Source organism: Lissotriton vulgaris, chromosome 7, assembly GCF_964263255.1.
Source record: "Lissotriton vulgaris chromosome 7, aLisVul1.2, whole genome shotgun sequence".
NCBI lineage: Eukaryota > Metazoa > Chordata > Amphibia > Caudata > Salamandridae > Lissotriton > Lissotriton vulgaris.
In genome coordinates, this window is record NC_141695.1 from 1,742,821,403 (window position 1) to 1,742,844,109 (window position 22,707).

General features: G+C 49.9%; 1 protein-coding gene across 4 annotated transcripts in view; it reads right to left on the reverse strand.

Annotated features, from left to right (window-relative positions):
* The window catches only part of LOC147706552 (guanylate-binding protein 2-like), a 161,001-nt gene that overhangs the window by 8,287 nt on the left and 130,007 nt on the right, over positions 1–22,707 (reverse strand). For all 4 annotated transcript variants that reach the window (XM_086933023.1, XM_086933022.1, XM_086933020.1 and 1 more), the window contains exons 17-18: positions 14,712–14,924; positions 12,406–12,508 (exon numbers count right to left, since the gene is read on the reverse strand). In XM_086933023.1, the coding sequence (XP_086789149.1) occupies positions 12,406–12,508; positions 14,712–14,924 (316 nt within the window). The remainder of the gene's footprint in view (positions 1–12,405; positions 12,509–14,711; positions 14,925–22,707) is intronic.

Sequence of the window (22,707 nt, forward strand, 5' to 3'; positions counted from 1 at the left end):
AAGTGGCCCGCCTTCAAACCCTGACGTCTGATCTCCATCATAGGGCGGAGGACGTGGAAAACCGAGCCCGACGGAACAACCTACGCCTCCTAGGATTTCCGGAGGGGGTGGAGAGAGGCCCGGTGGCTGACTTCCTGGAGGCCTGGTTCCGCTCCTGGATGCCGACAGAGAAACTTTACCCCTGGTTTGCCATAGAGAGGGCCCATCGCTCTTTAGCACCCAAACCACCCCCTGGAGGCCCTGCCCGAACCTTCATCCTCCGCATCTTTAACTTCCGGGACCGGGATACCATCCTGGGTGCGGCCAGGGACCCTAGGCCCCCTGAGATTCCAGAACTCCACGATTATGGTCTTCCCGTACTATTCGAGCGAAGTCCAGTCCCAAAGGAAATCTTATGATGCTGTCAAACAGAAGCTCAGGGCGATGGGTCTGCGATACGGCCTCCTGTTCCCCGCACGGCTCAAGGTCCTCTTCCGAGGACAAATCCTACTTCTTCGATACCCCGCAGGCCATCTGGACTTGGCTCACGGCGGAGCGCCCCCTTCTGCCGGGGCGGATGCCTTCCCCCTCCAAAGGATCTGGCGTCCGCCCCGCCCCTGAGGGGCCTAAGCCGCGGCGGCGTCGGACTGGGTCCCGCAGACGAGGCCACCGACGTCAAGATGCCTCTCACTCGCCTGGAGGGACTGGGCAGCGACCGTCTCCTCCCCCCTCGGACCGTGGCTTTCCCCCGGAGGTGGGGCACTCCTCTGCAACCACCACGGATGAGCCCCTGGTTTCGGACATGTGCCGGCGTAAATCTAGGTCGGACTCGGACCTGTCCGGCAGCCCGGTGATCTGGGACTCTCCACAGGAGGCAGAGGCCTGAACCTGGCTTTGTGATGTGTCGCTGCCAGAGGTCGCCTGTGCGGCCGAGCTGCGGGGAACGCTTGCCCAGGTCTTGCCGGAGGCCCGGGGGGTGGGCGACCTAATGGAGATCCAACCCGTTAACGGCAATATGTCTCACTCACGTTTTTCTTCCCACCTGCACTTCCCCTTCATTCCCTTCTTCTTCCTTCCTACTCTCTCTTTTCTTCCTACGCCTGTATTTTTCTCTCATCCTTGTCTTTCTATCACGCTGTCTTGGATGACTATGCAGATAACGGACAATGTATGGGGTTGTTAATTGACCTTCGTTGTTTACGGCTGTTGTTATTCATCCGACACTACAGAGGGGGTCCTCCCTTGATTGACACTGGACTAGTGCCACTGCTCCCAACTAATTGTTTCAGTTTAGTTTCCATCCTCTACTGAGGGATTTTCTTTTGGGATGTTGTACTTATGGGCGACAGATGCTTCCTGTTATGAAGTGCAGGGTGGGGGGTGTTGGGGGGGGAGTCGGGAGGGGGGGCCGGTGTCTCCCCTGTGGTTACTGGTTCTGCCCGCCTATGGGCTGTTTTTTCAGGTTTGTATTGTGTGGCCGCTCTTCGGCTTACATAGTTGCCACTCTCGAGCGGCTGATAGCAGCTCTTCCTACTACTGTTCTACGGTGGACACGCTCTGTCCGACGTTCACCTATGGCACACCGATGCTCTGGCAACCCTGGGTCCCCCTTGGGCCATCTAAGGTGCGGTCAGCGGGCTGCCGCCCCCCCCGTCCCTATGTCCCTCCGATGCCCCGGATGCACGGCGCACCCTGTTCCCTGAGCGATGTGCTGGGTCCTACCCCTGCGCACCCTGTTCCCTGGTCCCGGAGCGATGTGCTGGGTCCTACCCCTGTGGCGCGCTCCCCTACTACCCTGGCGCTCTCCCACGTCCCTACCTCCCCCAATGGCGTACTCTCTGAATAGGCCCCTCCACGTTCTCTCCTGGAATGTTAATGGTCTCCGGTCCTCCGAGCAGCACATCGCCTCTCAGCAGATGTACTCCTTCTCCGGGAGACCCACGTCTTAGGTACCCAATGTCACTTCCTAGCTCGCTACGGATTCAAGACGGCCTGGCATTCCGGCTTCCAGCGCGGGTCCCGGGGGGCGGCGATTATGCTTCAGACAGGTCTCCCCTTCACCCTGACTAAAGCCTACTGCGATCCGCAGGGGCGATATGTTGCAGTCTCTGGCGTAATGGAAGTTTGCCCTCTGAACATCCTGAATGTATATGTCCCAACTGCCCTCCAGCCCCCGACGCTGCGCTCCCTCGCGCATATCCTTTCCGATTTCCCACCCGGCCTTACCATGGTTGGCGGCGACTTAAACGCTGTTATGCAGCCGGGACGGGATACGTCGGGTCCCCCTTCAGCGACCCGTTCCTCATGCGCGGCGGCCCTCTCGAGTTGGGCGTTTGCCCTGGGGCTCTATGATGTCTGCCCACGTAAGACACAATACACTCATACTTCGGCCTCCCAACACACCCACTCCCGCATAGACCTTCTCCTGCTCCCGGCCACGGACTGCCACTTGATTTCCGGGATGACTATCTTGCCAAGAGGGCTGTCGGATCATTCCCCGGTCTCCCTTTGTGTGGGCTCTACCCCGGGGGGACCCCGTGCGGTGGGCGCCTGAATGCCTGGTTCTTACAAGATCAAGCTCTGGTGGAGGAACTGGGCCAGGAACTTACCCATTACTTCGCCACCAATGAGGGTTCCGTCCCGTTGACGGGGACCCTATGGGAGGCCGGTAAATGCAAATGCTACTTACCAGTATGCATCTGTTCTTGGCATGTAGGGCTGCTGACATTCATATCTGTGCATAGATCGCCGCCTAGTGTTGGGTCCGGATGATTGCACATTGTTGTCCTGGAAGAGTCTTCGAAGTATCACGAGATAGGTGGCTCCTCCCCTGGACTACAGTGCGCATGGGCATCGACTCCATCCCCAGATTGTTTTTAGCCATTGTGGCTAAGATGGAGTGAAACTCAGTGAATGATGGCCATGAAATGATATGTGAACACTGCAGCTGCTACAGGCGCCGGGGAGGAGGGCAGGCGATATGAATGTCAGCAGCCCTACATGCCAAGAACAGATGCATACTGGTAAGTAGCATTTGCAGTTCGAGGCATGTGGGCTGCTGAATTCATATCTGTGCATAGAATACATAGCAGTCCCTCCATTAGCGGCGGCCGCCCGTGCCAGCTGCAGCAGTTTGGAAAAGTGTTTTGAGAACAGCCTGCCCTACAGCTGCCTGCTGTTTGGAGTGCACGTCTACACAGTAATGCTTAGTAAATGTATGTGTGGTAGACCATGTGGCTGCTCTACATATGTCCTCTAAGGGAATGTTTCCAAGGAAAGCCATAGAGGCCCCCAACTTTCTGGTGGAGTGGGCTCTTGGTGGAATTGTAAGAGTGCGTTTTGCCTTTGCATAGCAGATTTGAATACATTTCACGATCCACCTAGCAATACCAGCCTTGGAAATAGGGTTACCTTTGTGATGTGGCGCAAAGGCAACAAAAAGCTGCTTAGTCTTTCTAAAATCCTTGGTCCTATCAATGTAATACATTAGGGCCCGTTTAACGTCAAGGGTGTGGAGCATCCGCTCCGCCAGTGACTCTGGATTTTGAAAGAAAACCGGCAACTCAATGGTTTGGTTGATGTGGAACTGAGACACAACCTTGGGTAGAAATTTAGGGTTAGTGCGGAGCACTACCCTGTTTGAATGAACTTGGAAGAAAGGCTCTTGGATTGTGAGGGCTTGCAGTTCACTAACCCTCCGTAGCGATGTAATTGCTACAAGGAAAGCCACTTTCCATGTCAAGAACTGAATCTCGCAGGAATGTAGTTGCTCGAAGGGAGGACCCATCAGTCTTGTAAGAACCACATTGAGGTTCCATTCAGGAGCTGGTGGAGTCCGTGGCGGAATGACTCTTTTGAGGCCTTCCAGAAAAGCTTTGATGGCAGGCACTTTGAAAAGCGAAAGGTGCAGTCTATTTTGGAGGTATGCGGCCATCGCAGACAGGTGAATGCGAATGGAAGTATATGCCAGATTACACTTGTATAGATGGAACAGGTAACAGATGATGTTCTGAATAGAAGCATCTAGTGGATCAATGTTGTGGTTTGCGCAATAGATGACAAACCGTTTCCATTTTGCCGCATAACATGCTCTAGTAGTGGGCTTCCTTGCCTCCCGAATTATGTCCATACAATTGGGAGGAAGGTTAAGGTAGCCAAACTCTAGGACTTCAGGAGCCAGATCGCCAGGTTGAGCTGTTGCGGATCTGGGTGCTGAATGTCGCCATGGCTCTGCGTCAGAAGGCTGGGTGTGAGATGAAGCCTTTGATGCGGTACCACGGAAAGTTCCAGAAACGTGGTGTACCATGGTTGGCGAGCCCACGTTGGAGCAACTAGGATGAGAGTCATCGAGTGCTGCCTGAGCTTGCGCGCCACCAGCGGTATCAGAGGTGCTGGGGGAAAAGCGTACGCAAATCTGCCTGACCAGTTCATCCATATCGCATTGCCCTGCGATTGCGGGTGTGGGAACCTGGCGGCGAAGCTTTGGCATTTTGTGTTCTCCCTTGTGGCGAACAGGTCGATCTCTGGATGACCCCACCTTTGGAAGTACGGTTGGAGTACTGATGGATGTATCTCCCACTCGTGCATTTGATGGCTGTGCCTGCTGAGCAGGTCCGCCATTTGATTGTCCTTGCCTGGGAGATGTTCTGCCATGAGGAAAATGTTCCTCTGAATGGCCCACTTCCACATGCCCTGAGCCAGATGAGACAGCTGCGGAGAGTGTGTGCCCCCCTGCTTCTGAATGTAGTACATGGCCGTCATGTTGTCCGTCCGGATCAACACGACCTTGTTGCACAGATGTACTTTGAATGCCTTCAAGGCCATGAAGATCGCCATCAGTTCCAGAACATTGATGTGCATCTTCTTCTGCTGTAGCGTCCATAGTCCCTGCACTGTGTATTGGAGTACATGCGCTCCCCATCCCTGGAGAGAAGCGTCCGTCGTCAGGATAATCTGCGGCACAGGCTCTTGAAACGGTCGGCCCTTGCAAAGGTTTTGCGGATTCCACCAATGCAGAGAGTTGTATGCCCGACGGCTCACCAACACTAGGTCTTTTAACTGCCCGTGAGCCTTAGTCCACTGACGTGCTAAGCACTCCTGAAGCGAACGCATATGTAGTCTCGTGTGCGGGACTATGGAGATGCAGGAGGCCATCATGCCTATCAACTGCATGAACACTCTTGCTGGAAGCGAGTGTTGACGTCTGAATCTTTGGATCAGCGACTGAATGCTGTTGACTCTCACTGAATTCGGCTGCGCAGTGGCCGCCAGAGTGTTTATGATCGCACCCAGATACTGCCGTATGTGGGCGGGCTGGAGATGGGACTTTGGGTAATTCAGTGAGAACCCCAGATCGTGCAGAAGGTGAATGGTGTGGGACACGTGGTCGGCGCACTGCTGGGCCGACTTCGCTTGAATGAGCCAGTCGTCCAGATAGGGGTAGATGTGGATGTTCGGACGTCTCAGATGCGCCGCCACCGTCGCTAGGCACTTTGTGAAGACCCTGGGCGCTGTGGTGACCCCAAAAGGCAAAACCTTGAACTGGTAGTGCTGGTTTTGAATGGTGAACCTGAGGTACTTTCTGTGTGAAGGATGCAGTGGAATGTGAAAGTACGCATCCTTGAGGTCCAGAGTCGCCAGGAAGTCCCCTTGCTGAAGCAGTGGGAGAACCTGCTGCAGCGTGAGCATATGGAAATGTTCTGACAGAATGTAAAAGTTGAGAGGCCTGAGGTCTAGGATGGGCCTGAGGGATCCGTCCTTCTTTGGAATCAGAAAGTACAGGGAGTAAACCCCTGTACCTCTTTCCTGCAGGGGCACGAGCTCTATTGCTCCTTTTTGCAGCATGACGTTGACTTCCTGCTGCAACAAGTGCAAGTGCTCGCCGGACATAGGACGGCTCTATGGGGGTATGTTGGGTGGAGTGTATGTAAGCTCCAGACAATAACCATATTGGATAAGAGATCTGACCCACCTGTCCGTGGTGATGGACTTCCACACGGGCAGGAACTGCTGGAGTCTCTCCCCGACCGGTGTTGCGTGGTCGGGGGGCAGTGACAAGGCGTCACTGTTTGTTGGCGGTGGAGGACCTGGAGCTGTTATTACCACGTCCTCTGCCTTTGACGTTGTTGCCACGGTATCCACCCCGACCCTTGTTGGTATAGGAGGGTTGGGTGTTACTCTTATAGAATTGCGTCGACTGTGACAGTTGACCCCTCGAGGTGCCTCTATTATTGGAGCGACGAAAGGAACCACCCCGAAACTGCTGGGACTGCAAGGCACCCATAGACTTAGCAGTGTCGGTGTCCTTTTTCATTTTCTCGAGGGTGGTATCAACTTCTGGGCCAAACAGGTGGTCTGGGTTGACAGTTTGGTTCAGGATGGTAGTTTGAATGTCTGGTTTGAAACCGGATATTCTGAGCCATGCATGCCTACGCAGTAGAACGCTAGTGTTTATTGCTCTTGAAGCGGTGTCGGCCACATCCAGAGCGCACTTAATTGAAGCATTGGTGATAAGCTTCCCCTCCTGTATCAACATTTCTGCTGCTTCCTTATATTGATCTGGCAAGTGCTGTAGAAGGGTCTCTAGAGTGTCGTAGTGTGCCCTGTCGTAACGTGCAAGTAGCGCCTGTGTGTTGGATATGCGCCATATGTTGGCTGCCTGCGCAGCAACACGTTTCCCCGAAGCCTCAAACACTTTTGATTCCTTGTCTGGGGGAGGAGCATCACCCGTAGTCTGTGAGTTGGCTGTTTTGCGAGCATTGGAGACAACTAAGGAATCCAGGGGCAACTGTCCTTTGATGTAAGTTGGATTAGTGGGCGCTGCCTTGTACTTCTTGTCAATACGTGGGTTGACGACTCTTGCTCGGGTGGGCTCCTTAAAGACCTCTGGCGCATGTTTCAACACCCCTTTTAGCATTGGCAAAGTCTTTACAGTTTTTTCAGCGACTGAAAAGGTGTCAAAAAGAAAATCGACGTCTACTGGGTCGGCATGGAGATCGACGTCATGATTGGCTGCAGAATCAGAGCATTGAAAGCTGCAGAGTCCTCAGTTGGGGAAGTCTTTGCTGAAAAAAGCTGAGGCTCCTGTCCTGAATGTGGGTCTCCAGGGTCGCCACCAGCAGACCAAGGCTCAGTCACATCCTCTGGGTCGGAGTAGACTGGATAGGCATACTCATCCTCGTCACCACCATCACCCTCCTCAGCATTAGAATGAGTGGGTGAAAGTTCATGGCCTTGTGGTGATGCAGGCTCCATAGGGGCAGAGGCACCAGCAGAGTCCATCTTTTTCTTAAGTGGGATCTGGAAATGTTCTAATGCCGGTTCATGGGTGATCTTCCTTTTAAGGAGAGAGAGCTTGCCTGTTTTGGCGTCGATGATCACTTCTCGATGCTCTTCTTCTGCCAGTGGTTGGTGGCGCGGGCTTGGAACCACCAACGATGCCTTCGGCGTCGACGAGAACTTCGAGGGCACACCGGCCCCAGGTTTTGCCGTGAAAGCCTTCGGCGCCGTCTTCGGCGGCAACGTGAACAGAATCGGCGTTGTCGTTTTCACCGGTTTTTGGATAGGCTTGGGCGGCACAGTGTCCTTCGGCTCGACTGCCGCGGCCCCCTCCCTAATACGCTGAAGGGACTCTGTGACCTTTTTAGTGAACGAGGCGGAGGGACGCACTGGCTCGAGAGAGTCTTCTGAAGCTGGTTTTGGGACGGCGACCAATGACGCAGTCTTCGGAGCCGACGCAGCTGCCCCCTTGGCCTTGTCGAGCGGAAGCGGGGCAGTGAGAGACTTGGGGTCGTCCTGCCGCTTCTTCGTGGTCTCACGATGGTTTCACTTTCGGTTTCTGTATCGTGAGTGGTGCCGTATCAATGTCCGTGGCCGGGCCGGAAGGCGGAGCCGTGGGACGGGAATCAAGGCTTTGGGTAAGGCCCGAAGGCGATCCCTCGGCCTGGGCCTTAGAATGGTGGCTGGCCCCGGAGTCAGTGTGAGGAAGCTCCTCTTCCGAGCTATCCTCTACGGTGGCAATGGCCCCGTCATCGTCCCCTACCTCCTCGACGACTTCCTCGAAATCCTCGTCTTCCGCGTCGTAGTTGTCCACGACCTCAGACGCCGGGTTAGATTCTGTGATATCCTGGATAGTGTCGTCGCCGACATCCTCCGTGTCGAAGATGTCCGTCGGAGGGGGTGCCGATCGCTGGGCCTGCAGTCTTGCAGCTCGGCGGAGCTTGAGTGTCTTTTTCGACCGGAACTTGGAGCAGGCCATACACTTGGCCTCGTCGTGGTCCGGCGACAAGCACTTATTGCACACTGGGTGCACGTCGATATGTGGGTACTTGGATGCACACACCGGGCACCTCTTAAATGGACTTCGTTCCATGATGAAAGTAGTCTGGAGCGTCGTGTAGGCCCGTCCGCGCCGAAAGCACGCGGAAGGGCAGTGTTGGTTCGGAGTCGATGAAACAAACGAACCCGAACGATAGACAATACCGACGCGAGTCCTAAAGACCTTTTGGTCTCAAGTAAAACAAGTAAAACAACTATCGATTACGACAGAGGGAACCGAAACACATCCGAACCCAATGGCGGAAAAAAACAATCTGGGGATGGAGTTGATGCCCAAGCGCACTGTAGTCCAGGGGAGGAGCCACCTATCTTGTGATACTTCGAAGACTCTTCCAGGACAACAATGTGCAATCATCCGGACCCAACACTAGGTGGCGATCTATGCACAGATATGAATTCAGCAGCCCACATGCCTCGAACACAGTGATCCCTGGAGTGGCGAGGGGACTGGTCCACGCCAAGCGAGCAGATCGGCTGGCCCGACTTGCGGACTTGGAGTCCCGAGCAGCCCAGCTCGAGGCTGAACTGGCTGCGAGTGGTCGAGTGGACCCCACCTGGCAATTAGCGGTGATCCGAGAGGAGATTCGCCAGGTCTCGCTCGATTCGTCCCAGCAACTGTGGCGCTCATCGGTAGCGCCGATCTATGGCTGGGGGGATAAAAATGGTAAACTCCTTCACAACCTGGTGTCCTACCCTAGGATCCACCGCGTCATTCTGGAGATTCGTGTACCGGACGGCACCCTCCAGGTGACTTCCGGGGCAGTTGCGGGGACCTTTGCTGATTTCTACACTCGCCTCTACTCAGCGCGCCCTCTGGAGGCACTCTTAACCACCCTTCTGGACGGAGCTGGCGTCCGCTTGTCCTCCCTCGCTCCGGAAGATGCAGAATCCTTGGAACTTCCCTTCTCGCTGGAGGAAGTCTTGAAGGGCTATCCCTCTTCTGAACCGGGGCAAAACGCCTGGCCCAGACAGATTCCCTCAGGACTTCTACGCGGCCTTTAGAGATACTCTGGCCCCCCAGCTGCTGTGTCTCTTCCACCATGTGACAGAGAAGGGTGCCTTCCCCCTCGAGTCGGATTTGGCCATGATTGTGGTAATTCCTAAGACCCACCCGCCCTCGGCGAACTGTGCGGACTTCTGCCCCATCTCACTCATCAATACCGAAATCAAGCTCTTCGCCGCAATACTGGCCCAGAGGCTTAAGTCCTTCCTTCAAGGCCACGTCCTTCCGGACCAATGTGGATTTATGCCGGCCAGAGGAACCCGTCACTGCATCCGCCGCCTCCATCTGGCCTTGGCCCATCGTTCCCACCTCTCTCCCCCTATCTGGCCCTCCTCTTTCTCGACTTCGAGAAAGCCTTTGATACGGTGGGCTGGGAGTATCTACAGGACGTGCTGAGTGAAATGGGCTTTGGTCCGCGGTTCTGCGGCTATATTGGGGTCCTCTATGCGAACCCCAGAGCCTGTATACTCGTCAACGGGACGCTTTCACGGGCTTTCCCGAATCGTAGAGGGACGCGCCAGGGGTGTCCCCTGTCTCCACTTCTGTTCGCGCTAGCGATGGAGCCCCTAGCAACGCTCATCCGGCATGACCGCCTCATCCGGGGGTGGGCCTGGAATGAGAGTCACATAGATAAGATCGCCCTCTACGCAGATGATGTGCTTCTATACTTGGCAGATCTGGCGAACTCAGGCCGCAGATGTCTGCAACTACTCCTGGACTTCAAACGAGGCTCTGGCCTCCGACTTAATGCGGCCAAGTCCACCCTGGTCCCATTGCACCCCTCCCGGGAGTGTTTCAACTGGCAGTCGTCCATCCCTCTTTGTCACCACTCGGTCAAATATCTGGGGATATGGGTGACTCTCCTGCCAGAGTTGGAATGGGCACTGAACATCGCGCCCCTGGTGACACGGATGAGATCGGACTTGAAGAAATGGCACTCTCTTCCCCTCAATCCCTTGGGGCGGAGCGCGCTGTTTAAAATGATGATTCTTTCCTGTTTCCCCTATACCCTACAGAACACCTCCATTCCACTCCTCCGTGCCTGGTTTTGGGAGTTAGACGGAACCCTATCCAGGTTCCTCTGGGGCGGCGGGCGACCGCGGATTTCCCTTGCACACAGCGGCATCCCACCTTACGATGGAGGCCTAGGGGTGACTCATCTCTACCTCTACTATCTAGCCACCAAACTGATAGTTATCCACGACTGGTATGCGGGCGGCTGGTTCGACCAGGCATACCGGGTGGAATTGGAGGAGACGGACTTCCCTCGCATCCAGGCGTTCCTCTACGGATGCCCGATTCCGCAAACCCTGACCCCCATTACCAGAGAGGTCTTGCTGACTTGGCGTACTGCCCTGCGCCACACGGGATGGGACCGCAAAGTTACCCGCCAAGTGCCTCTCTGGCATGGGAACTAGCTCCGTGAGGGGTCATCCCTGGGCGGATTCCGATGCTGGGATCTCATTGGGGTATCAGTGCTCGGGGATGTATGGTTGGGAGGCCACATTCGAACTTTTGCTGACCTGCAGCAGCATTATGCCCTTCCCCATGCTCAGCACTTCCGCTACCTGCAGCTGCGTCACGCCCTCCATGCGCACCTGCCTGCACCAACTACCCTCCCAGAATTTAGCCCACTGGAGGCCCAAGTAATGATGGGGGACCTGGGGAGGGGGGGGGGGGGGTGGAGTGTCCCGAATATACAGTGCCCTAGTCAATAACAGCCCCGCGTCCCTTGAACACCTGCGTGCCCGATGGGAAGAGTGGGTGGAACCCCTGGAAGAGGCCGACTGGAGGGATGCTTTGATGGCCCCATGCACCCTGACCACAACCTCCAAGTTGCAGCTGGTACAGATATATTACCTGCACACGTCCTACCTCACCCCAGAGAGGCTTTTTCGAGCCCGCCTGAGAGCCTCCCCGGACTGCCCTAGATGCGGGCACTCCCCGGCCGATTTTTTTCCCATGGTATGGACGTGCCCGGGGCTGGAGAGGTTTTGGAGGGGAGTGGAGAGAGAGTTAACACAGGCCTTGGGGTGGGAGGTCCCTCATGACCCACTTCGGATGCTCCTGGGGGTATTTGACGGCCTGGATGGCACTAGATCAGACAAACGCCTGCTGGGGGCGTCGGTGGCCGTGGCTAAGCGGGACATAGCACGTCACTGGCTTCGAGACTCAGCTCCCACGGTGAGGGGCTGGAGGAGAGGGGTAGACGGGTGCGGGGCCCAAGAGGAGGCTCTCTGTGAATCCCGGGGTTCACCGGAACAGTTCTCCAGAATGTGGGGGAAATGGTACAACCTGCTGCCACCATGTTCCCTGATCAATGCTTTGTTTCTTGCCCAATCCAAATGTTTGTGATGTCGGACCGAAAGGTTATAAACTCTTTTATGTATCCGGCTAATTTTCTCCATTTGTTCCTATTGATTGTCGAGCTGCTACCGATGAATTTTCCTTGTTTTAAAAATTACAATAAAATGGATCAAAAAAATAAATAAAACATGTTAAAAAAAATTGAATGGCACAGTTGTAAAAAATGCTGGCGCCACATTTTCAGATCCTCTACATCCCAAAAAATCAAAGAGTGGCAAGAAACAGTCCAATGGTAGCAGGATGGTTGGTGGACTGCAGGTGACCACACAATGTCTTCTGTCAGACTCATTATTAAAACCTCTTTTTCAAACCCCACAACCCTCCGGTTTAGAGAAAAATGTACATCAACAGTGGGCAAAACATTCTCTTACCAAAATGTGGCATTTTTTAACACTTTTACACCAACACAACCATCAAACCACAACTAAAGGAGACACACCCATCACAATGATCAATAACCTTGGTGTACGCCATCCCACGCACATGCACAAGTAAACGAGTAGCCACACATACACTAAGTCCAGGGACCAACATCCTAAGATGCACACACGAAAGCAACCATCTCTTAACACGGCAACTACTGAAGAACCAGCAGACAATTTACACCCTCTAACAACCATGCTAACATGAGACGAAGAGTCAGGAGTACTGCTGCAAAGTCTACGGTTAGATAAATAGTTCACTGGCAAGCAAAAATAAGCAAAACACATTCACTTTACCTGCAGCCTCCTTTTCCTTCTGATCTAGAGCACTGTCCATCTGGAGCACTGTTTGAGCTGTAGTCTCCTGTGACTTGAGGACCTCGTGAAGGACCTGATCAGCCTGTAAAGACAACCAGAGACAAGTGTGTGACATCCGAGGCCTAGCATCAAGGGATCTCTTAAGTGGACGATCAATGGAACAGTAAGAAGCAGTGAATTTACAGGCAGCAAGAATGTTACAACGAAGGATATTTGTAATGATGGGGACGCTGACACAGCAAGAAGCAGCACAAGTAACATCACAGTTTGGGAAATGACGAGTATTGACGTGTGTGATATAACAAATGATGGGACCTAGTTAAAACCATGATGTGTAAGACGAGCAACTAAAAACATAAGAATCAACCTCTGTGATGTGACCAACGCAGGCCATAGTAGGGAAGGCTGCCTGTAATATGGCCAACCCGCGACACAGCAAAGAACAAGGTGTTTAGTATGGGCAATGCATTGCATCCCCCGCACAGACGTCTGGGATATGGATGACTAACACCTTGCCTGAAAAGATTAAGTCTTGGCTATTACTTAGCTTTCTTATTCTCCACTTTAATAAATCAGCAAGTTGCTTTTAACTGCCACCATTGATGGCGCAGCTGATTTTAACATCCGTTAAAAAAGTCAAAGCTACTTCTCACTCCAAGTACATTCTGCACAGGTATACGAACTCTGGTCATTTCTCACATCACTCCTGTGGGTGGAAGGAAGGTTAACATCACGCACGAGCAGGGATTAGACTGCTTCTCCCTGGGAAGGGGAAACAGAGGCTTTATATGGAAGGAATAATAGAATCCTCTTTGAGAAGGGATTGCAGTGCCTCCTTGGGAAGGGGTGACAATGGTTTCCTTTAGAAAGAAGGAAAGTGAACATCTGCCCTGAGTAGGTATTATACTGGCCTCCCTAGGAAGGGGCTGTAGTAAAATGTCAAATACGTGAAGGGATGCACACCCAATCTTGTTTACTTTGTGTTCTTAAAGTTATTCATACCTTTGTTAAGTTTGCGTGCAGAACGGTTATTCTGGCCTGCCCCATTGCCATTAGAAAAATGAACATGTTTGAGATGGAGCTGCATTCAGCTCCATGAAGCCATTTGCACAGCATCATGCCGCCCCTGGCGTGCATGTTTTTTCGAAGGTTGTTTAACCATTTATCAGTAATAATTACAGCTCGAGGAAGAAAGGCGTGGACTGCAGCTTTTAACTTTGATCACAGCAGTGACCCCCGAAGATGGGCCCCAAAAGGCCCGAAATGCATTGGGTTTTATGTTGAAATAAAAAACTGCCTGTGATGAACATTGCATTACTCATATTCTTACAAGAGGCCAGGATCGGCACAGTTAGAATAGAAGAAAACTGAAAATTGGCATGATAATCGGTTTTGTGGATTTGGAAAAAGTAAGATGAAAATGAAAATGATTTAAGAAAAGTGATAAAACTGGAAGAAACATTTGGATTATTACTGATAAATGGTTAAACAACATTCGAAAAAACATGCACACCAGGGGCGGCATGATGCCGTGCAAATGGCTTCATGGAGCTGAATGCAGCTCCATCTCAAACATCTCCCTAGGAAGGGGACACAGTGGCTTCCTATGGAAGGAAAGATGAACTCCTCCCTATGGAGGGATTATAGTATCCTCCTTGGGAAGGAGGAGGAACAACTTCCTCTGGAAGGAAAGGCAACATCTTCAGGAAGAAGACCTCTCTGGCAAGGTGGAATGAAGGTCCTTAAGAAGGAATTACAGTGGCGTCCTTAGAGAAAGGGGAGACAGGCCTGTCCTCTGGAAGGATGGATAATGTCCTCCTTTAGAAAGGACTATAAAGTGCCCTGTGGGGGGCTGAGTCGAGGTCAGTGGCTTCATCTGGAAGGAAAGACTAAAATTGTATTGATTAGAGACAACAACGCCTATGTACTCAGGAGGGCACAATGGCTCGATAGGGATTAATAACTTAAAATTGCAACATGTTGCTAAGTGAAATTCAGTATTGTAGACATATGATCTCACTCTCAGTATCTGGAGTCCCCAGAATAAAGCTCACAACATAAATGATTGTATTTCAGGGGGACTCAAGTTGGCACAGGTGCAGGCTCTGTGTTCTGGGAACAATACTTGTGTTTTGAAGTCACAGTGTTTGCCAAAGTACAAAAAAGTGCCAAACATGTAATTTTCACTATTAGTCATAATACATGGCCAAAAGCGCTCTTGTAGACAGTTGTAGCAGGTTTAGCAACACGGTTGGCAATGATCTCTAAAACAGACTCTCTCGTACCTTGAGTCCTTTGCTGGGTGTAAAGTTGTACGCATCCACCATTTGCTTCTGAGCCTCCATGAAGCGCAGATAACCTCCACGTTTGGCAAAATCCCCCCGTGACACCATCTCCTCGAGGGTCTCCTTGTCTTCCAGAAGCAGGGCCAGGCATCGGTCGGAGGAAGCTTGGTCGTTACGCTGTTGGAAGTCCTTGCACTTAGCTTCTACTTGATCCTAGGAGAGGATTGGCAAGGAGGAAGAAGTGAGCTGAACACAAACAGAGATCACCTTGTAAAGCAGGCTTCAGAAAGGGCAGAGGCTGATTTTGGGAAGCAATGGTGGCCGACGCGGACCTTCACTGCCTCACACACAAAGCTGTAATTTTAATCTAAAAATCAATGTGAAAATACATTATGCTAATGTAGAAATTAAGTAATTTCAGAAACAAATGCAATCCATTTATTGTCTTCATTCACAACCTTAAACCAAGGACCAAGTCTAATCTTACACCAAGGTGGCAGTTACCCCAGGAACAAAGTCCAGTTTGGCACCTGGACTGGAGTTAAAGCCAACAAAGAATGGATGGCAACGTTTAGTAGATCTTGATTTTATTCCAGGTGGGATTGCTGCCTGGCATTCCACCAAATCTTGAGTGAAAAACCACAAGTACTGAATTCCTGCCTGACCCTAGGACATGAGTGGCTGCCTACTAGTACTCCTATGTTTTTCAAAACACCCAAGTTAAATCAAACTAGGACTTGAGCCAAACCGGATTCCTATCTCATTGGATAAGATGTATGTCACACTAGGACTGGTGTTAGATCTCCCACACACTGGGCCCAGCCACGCTGAAAAGGACGTTGTTTTCTCGGCGAGAGGACAAAGGAATTTGGGTCAGAATCCAGGTGGATATCACAGGAAATTGCATCTTACGCAGAAGGAAGCTTAGTAAAGTAGCTGCAATAGAGTCCCAGTCAGACATACTTATAATGAAGAAACAAACATGTTCATAAGCACCCCCCACCAGGCAGCAACTGCCAAAGACACAACTTCCAACCATCAACATTCCTTGCCAGGAGGACGTTCTCACGACCCAAGCATAGAACGCCCAGGATAAACATTCCATCCACACTATGTACAACACCCCCTCCCTGTGCCCATACCTACAACATAAATGCATTTTAAAAATGAACAATTATGTAAAAACAGAATTAGTCGATTACATGGAGACAAAGTCCTTTAGATACAATGGTTTCCTGAGAATGGTTTGCTCCATGTGTTGCCACCTATCTTCCTACACAACCACATCATCCCTCACCTCCAGCACCTTTTTAGGTTTTAAAAACAAACTATCCCCTTTAAAAAAAGTTATTGTTTTCTTCACTCTTACCAAATTCCCTTCTCCCACTTTCTCCATCCCATTACAGTCACTGTTATACCCTTCCTGCACTGCTTTCCTTAAAGGCCCTTAAAATTATCACAATTAATTAGCTCCTGCACCATACACTCTTTATTAGAGTGAACCTGCTACTCGACTCCTTAGAAGTGCAAATGGGCCTACTACAGTGGTAACAGGTAGAGCGGTGTGCACTGCTGCCCACAGTTACTGCCTATGGGTGTCTTTCCACCCCTCAACTTTCACCAGCACCAGGTGAAGCTGAGCCTTTATATTCCTCATAAAGTGATTGATTAACCCACTGCTTCGAAATTCATACAATCAAGTTATTGTATGCTTTATTTCATTCAAACCATTTACTCAAGAATTTCCTTTGCCACAGCCAAGAATAGTTTGAATCATTTTCCAGGACTAACTCCTTTGGACAACCCTCTCTACCCTACTGGACACATCCCAGAGAAAATTATTAATTCCTTTGGTAGTTGTGTTCTCAATCAAACACACTTCTGGCCACTTTAAGAGGTAATCTACCATAAGAAGCACACACTTTGAGGCACCTTCCAGTGTCCCAACATGAAATATGGAAGGCTAATAAACTGTAGATTTGGCTCTATGATAAGTTTCACTTGACTGAGTACAGCAACCTGTGACGTGCCAGTAACCACGCATCGCTCCCTATTTGATGGGCCCAGCCCTACGGAAGGACGAGCACTAAAAATCTTACACAACTCATCCTTCATGGCCCTCATCCCAAGAGGGCCCTCAAGAGCCAGTTGTAACACTCCTTCTCTCAAAGTAGCTGCAACCACGAGAAAACCCTGCCTTCTGTCCACACCTACGACTATCGTCCTCCATCAGCCGCATTTCATCCATGGTCGGCTGCCTAGGCTTGGCCACCCATCACTGAAGTCATCTGTCACTCATGCAAAAATGCCACCTTTCTCTAATTCTCTACTTTATTTGAAAGCGTCTAAACATATTAAGAGTGCCAGGCCATGGATATTGAAGCGCAGGGAGCATATTAATAATTACAACTACACCTGGAAAAGGTTAGCAATAATTCACCCTTCAGTTGACGTTCAGAAAGTCTTACCATTATCAAACAAAAAAAGAGAGGGTTTAGAGATAGTTAAACAGTGTCGAGAGTTCTAGCAGTGAAGCGGTCTAACTAATAATTAAATACAAATGGATGGAGGAGTGAGACACCCAAGTTAGCGATGGGCGGTTTAGCCTTTATCGCTCAACTAGTGGGTAACTAGCATATGAGAGCACTGCATTACCCACCCTGACTTACAAAAAGTTAAGTGACATCTAATCCACCCAGTGTGGACGGGGTCTAAAGATGAACAATGAGTGGAGTTATAAAAAATGCATAATCCTAGTTGCCAATCCAGTGCTTAAAGTAAGCTGGTGTTTCCCGGTGCTCTGCACTGGAATTTAATTCTATTACAGCTTTGGGTGGCCTGGAACAGACCAAATTGTCACATCTGTAGGGGTGTGACAGTTGGTTATTGAGTTAGTATTGGCATCTGTCATCACTGGTTAGAGTAATGGGTGGTGCAAGCTGTGCCCTCTTAACTCCTTCGACGCTCATGACGAGCTGAGCTCGTCATGAACAATGGGGAAACCAAAAGCTCAGCACAGGAGAAAAATAACACTAGCATCGATGGTGTTAAAGAATACCTTAGACACTGCCACCGCTAGAAATTAAAAGCAAAAACCACAGTTGATGGACAGAATGCAGAACAATGTCATACATTCACCCCAGTACAGAGATCTGGGCCTAAATCCATCGTTTTCTTGCATTTCACACCCAGTTCAGACATGGCCATATGCAAATCAGTCTGACCCTGTGCCTCATGGGAACAGTCCAGTCCGAACTGCCAAACCATGCCTTCCCTGGACCGGAAACAAGCTTCCGAGGACCGGTTTCTGGCATTCCGCTAGAAATTAGGCACTGGGCAGACCCAACACGGATGGGACATGGAGGATCACTGACACAATCCCGTATTAATGAATATCGTTGTCAAAAATATCAGAAAAAAATATTGTTTACCATAATATCATGATCCTATACCTAAAATAAGTGACACGAATATCATTCAAAAATAGACAGAAAGATTGCTTTTTTAAATATAGAGTTTAAAGTAAAAAATGTTAAATATTTTAATCTAAAATGTAAATGATATATACTCCATTAATATTTAATACTACATATATATAAATATATACACATATATACATATACTTGTATAAACACACATATATGTGTTTCTAAAGCTCGCAAGAGAGCTAACTCTAAAACCACAGGTGAGGCTCCCCCTCCTGACAAGGAGTCTAAACTCATCGATGCCTCAGGCAAGAGAGTGGCTACACAGGCTGCAAATTCTTGGCGTATTGCAAACGCTTAAGCTTTGCTAGCACGCTATGATAGGGCTCATTATCATGAGTTAGAACAGCTTATGCAACACTTACCCGATCAGTATAAGGCAGAAGCTAATGACCTTATACAAGAAGGAAAACTTATCAGTAAAACTTCCATTAAATGTGCACTCGATGCGGCAGACACATCACCTTGGGCAGTGAATACTAGCGTGCTACTGGGTAAACATGCTTGGCCTAGAATCTCCGGTTTTAAGCAGGAGGTACAATCCTCCATACTAAACCAGCCTTTTGATAAGGAACATCTTTTTCAGGCCAGCCGTAGATACCTCCCTTGAAAATATGAATAAGGACACTGAGGTCGCAAAGTCTATGGGGGCTTTACAATTACCAACTAGCAGAGGGTCCTATCGCCGCTCCTTTTACTGGGGTGGCTCAAATACAGCGACCACAGACAATCCCTCTTCCTCTTACAAAGGGAATAATCCAGTGGCGGCTGGTGACATTTGAAAGTGGTGCGACGTACAATGATAATCATACTGCACCGTAGCGAGCGAGCCCGAACCCCCTAAGGAGGTTTTGGGGGATTTCCCCGCGAGAAAAGTTTGAAAAAATAGTGGAAAAATTGTGCATTTTCAAGCAAATTTGAGAAAGCAAGATGGTTAATAAAGCAATTGTGAAAGTGCAGGTATTACATTATTAAAGAGATGTCATATAACATAGGTAGCTGCTTATTCAGTATAACCACAGAGCTTCATAGCAGACTGTTGTATGTTAGGATTTTAACTTACAAACTGCAAGAGACAAAATGATTTCTCTGACAAATGCAGTGACTCACTGACCTATTTACAGCATTTTCTGATGTGCATCAGGTACATGTTCTTTGCAGCAGGCACATTAACCTTCTGTGCTACCTTTCCATGAGTCAAAACTTCCATTAGACAAAACTCTGATCTCTCTCTCGAAAAAACATTAACAATATCCTTGGTGCAACAGCAAGTGTTGCATGGCTAAACATTTATAAGGTCCCAAAGGCGCGACCTGTAGGCTATGCCAATGCTTGTTCTCTTCTTTACACTGGCATTCCAGTGCAAAAGGAAGACTCACGTCATTGGGACGTATTCCTATAGTAATCTGTTCTCAATCCCCCGGTACAACTGCACCTGCTGCACCGGTGACCACCAGGCCCCTGCAGGAGGGTGCAACACTAAGAACTCCACAGCAGGTACAATATGCCACTGAGTTATCCATCGCTTCGAGGATGTTCCTGACGGCTGCAGTCGTTTTGCTGTTTTAGCTCTTTCCGCCAGACCCAGGAACAGCGAGTCCTTGTTGTGGTAACTGCGCCTGCCAGAAAGCCCATATTTTGCTGCCAATGTAATGAATACATGTAACCCACATTTCCTTAGACTTCTCTAATTTGCGAAATTTAAGTGATAACAACATTTTCATGGACATTGTTTTAAATATTTTCTTTCACTTCCTTCCTAACCTTTAACTTGGTCATTGACAGCGTTATTTACTAAGGGTTGCACAGGAGCTCGTGGGGCGCGATGCAATTTTGCACCGTGCCTGAGGATTTTAATGGTAATTAATCAACATAATGTTTACCACCATGATTTGCACAACTTTGCTTCATCTGCACCACAATTTGCCGTTTAACTCTCTAACATAATCATCTATGTGCACACATATTTCGTGTATCCAATGAATTTTGTAGTCGCACTGACTTATTTTTGGTAAGGTGAACTCACTTTCAGCGTTTATACTCAATTTATAGAAAATATTAACACAAAATTGTCCAGAAATTTCTGCCACGCTGTGTGTATGCATCTTTTAATCCTTTTCAGAGGTCAGTTTCATATAATACAAGCAGTTACTAGAGTGGCAACCTTGCATGAACCATATTGATCAATAAAATGCTAGTGTAGCAGCAAGCAAGATTAGGGGGCCCGCCTAGCTAGACTAGTAGTAACATTTGGAGAAAAAAAAACGATAACTCTGATCACACAGTCTCTTCTCTTTGTGTGACTTTACATCTTGTACATTTGCAATTTTATTCTGTTTGTATCTTTTAACGCATGTAATGATCCTTAGTCCTTATGTTTTGCAACTGGTTCTTATGTAAAGCACTTTGGCTTGACGGCTTCTCCCCAAACCCGTCCCGTTGTGGGTTCACAACCGCTAGTGAGTCTGGCACCGAGTGAACCCCCTCCTACCCGCACTCCCTCCCTCCACTGCACTACCACTACCCGCCCAGCGCCCCCGACCGCACTCCTCCAGCCCCGAGACTATGAGCCATTTTCAATCACTATAGATGGCCCACGAACCGGTGTCCAGATGGTCACTGCGAATCACAATTACAGAGTTAACGCTTTATTAGAGGGCTAGGAGACAGCTTCTAATTCACATTTTCTAGCCCAGACTGCCACGTTTCCCTGATCTATACATGACCAGCTACTGCACTCACAAGTTTTCTGACGTTCTGGCACTTTTAGTCATAGCTTTCTAATGTGATAAATAAGACTACATGCAAAGGAAAAGAAGCACTGGAGCAGGTGAAAGCCGGGGAAACTTGGAAAGACTGGCTAGAACAGTTACAACAAGTAACTTGTCTTTAAGGGCCTTCAATGAGCACTATGCGTGGCTAAACACAATTTACCTAACAAACTGTCAACTACTTTACTTGTCCTTTCAAAATCTAAAGTTAGCACAATTTCAGAAGTACAATGCCAGAGTCTTGAGCCTCTGTAACAGAGTTGGTGGCTAATATGGGTGCTAACCCAGCGGTATGAATGAGTGCAGTAGACAGACTGCTGCTGTGTGCCAAATGTGATACAGCACAAAAACACAGGTCCTCGGAGCCTAACCAGGCTGACAGCAAGCTCTGAGCCCTTTTCCTCGCCGTGTGAAACTCGTTGGGGCCCGGGGGTGAAGACGAAGCGCATACTGAAAACCACGTATGAGGGGCGAGAGACTTGCCGAATTCCGTGCCCGTGCGTGCGGTGCTGCAGATGGTAACGGTTGCGCAACCAACGTGGGGTGTGTAATGAACCCGCTCACGTTACAGGTACACTACACTGTATGGATTCCAATTGCTTCCTTCTCACAAGGACAGTCCTTGTACCATCGGCCCACAGGTTATGTGCTATGCTATTATCTTCAAACTGCGGACAGAGATTAAACAAACATATTTAATTTTGGAGGCATAAACAAACCCCGGACAGATGATCCTCACCTCGTGAGTCGAGTCGTGACCCTCCATCCATTTACACAGCCACACTACAGCCACAGCCAGTCAGCCTGGAAGCCGGTCCGGGTCCGACCTAGGCACACCCACGAGTCCGGCGACGATGAGCAGTCAGTCACGCGGTCCACTAGTCTGCACTGACTCTCTCACACTATCACTCATCCTCGACATTGACTCTGACTACTTCTACTTTCACTTACTTGTTGTTGTTGTGGCCAGCAGCACGCGCGGTGACGTCCAGACAGAGTAGAAATGGCCAATCACCGACAACATGGCTGGATATAGCCATATGTGATTGGCCATACTGTGCGGCCCTCAGGGGAGCAGCCAACACCCACGCACGGCACCATCCTGCTGCAGCAGCCAATCCTGGCGCAGCGTTAACAACGCCACTGTACCAGGATTGGCTAAGAGCAGGACACTATCTGCCCATTTTCAGGCTTCCGCATTCCGCAGACGCGAAGACGAAGGAACGAGAAAGGCAGCGTTTTGACCTCTCTGCGCTTTCTCAAATAATTAGAGATTGCACCGATTAATTTCTTGGACAACACCGCCCCGAAAGATTCGGTGCGCCTAACTAAAAACAAAAACCTTTGGTGCGGACTAATCGTCGCACGCATGGTAATTCACCACAAAAGGGTGCCCATTGACATTGGTTTTTAACCGACGTGCACTTGGAAACATTCCCTATCCCTCCCTGATCCCGTCCTGATGAAGACCCTAAGTTGAGGAATCTAACCACCCGGATTATATGTGGGTCGAAACGTCGACACTTCTCCCTTTGGAGCCTGCATCTATTAGTTTTTGCCCCCCCTTCCTTCCCCTTCTCCCTCCGAATCCCCTTGCCAATAGTGCAAATTAAGGACAATGGAGGCTGTGTTTGACAATTAGAAGCGAGTAAAAAGAATCAATTTTTTACAAGCGTTAGTTAGGGCAGGCTCATTACTTTGTATATCGTAAATTCTACACCTTGTTTTCCTGATCTCTTC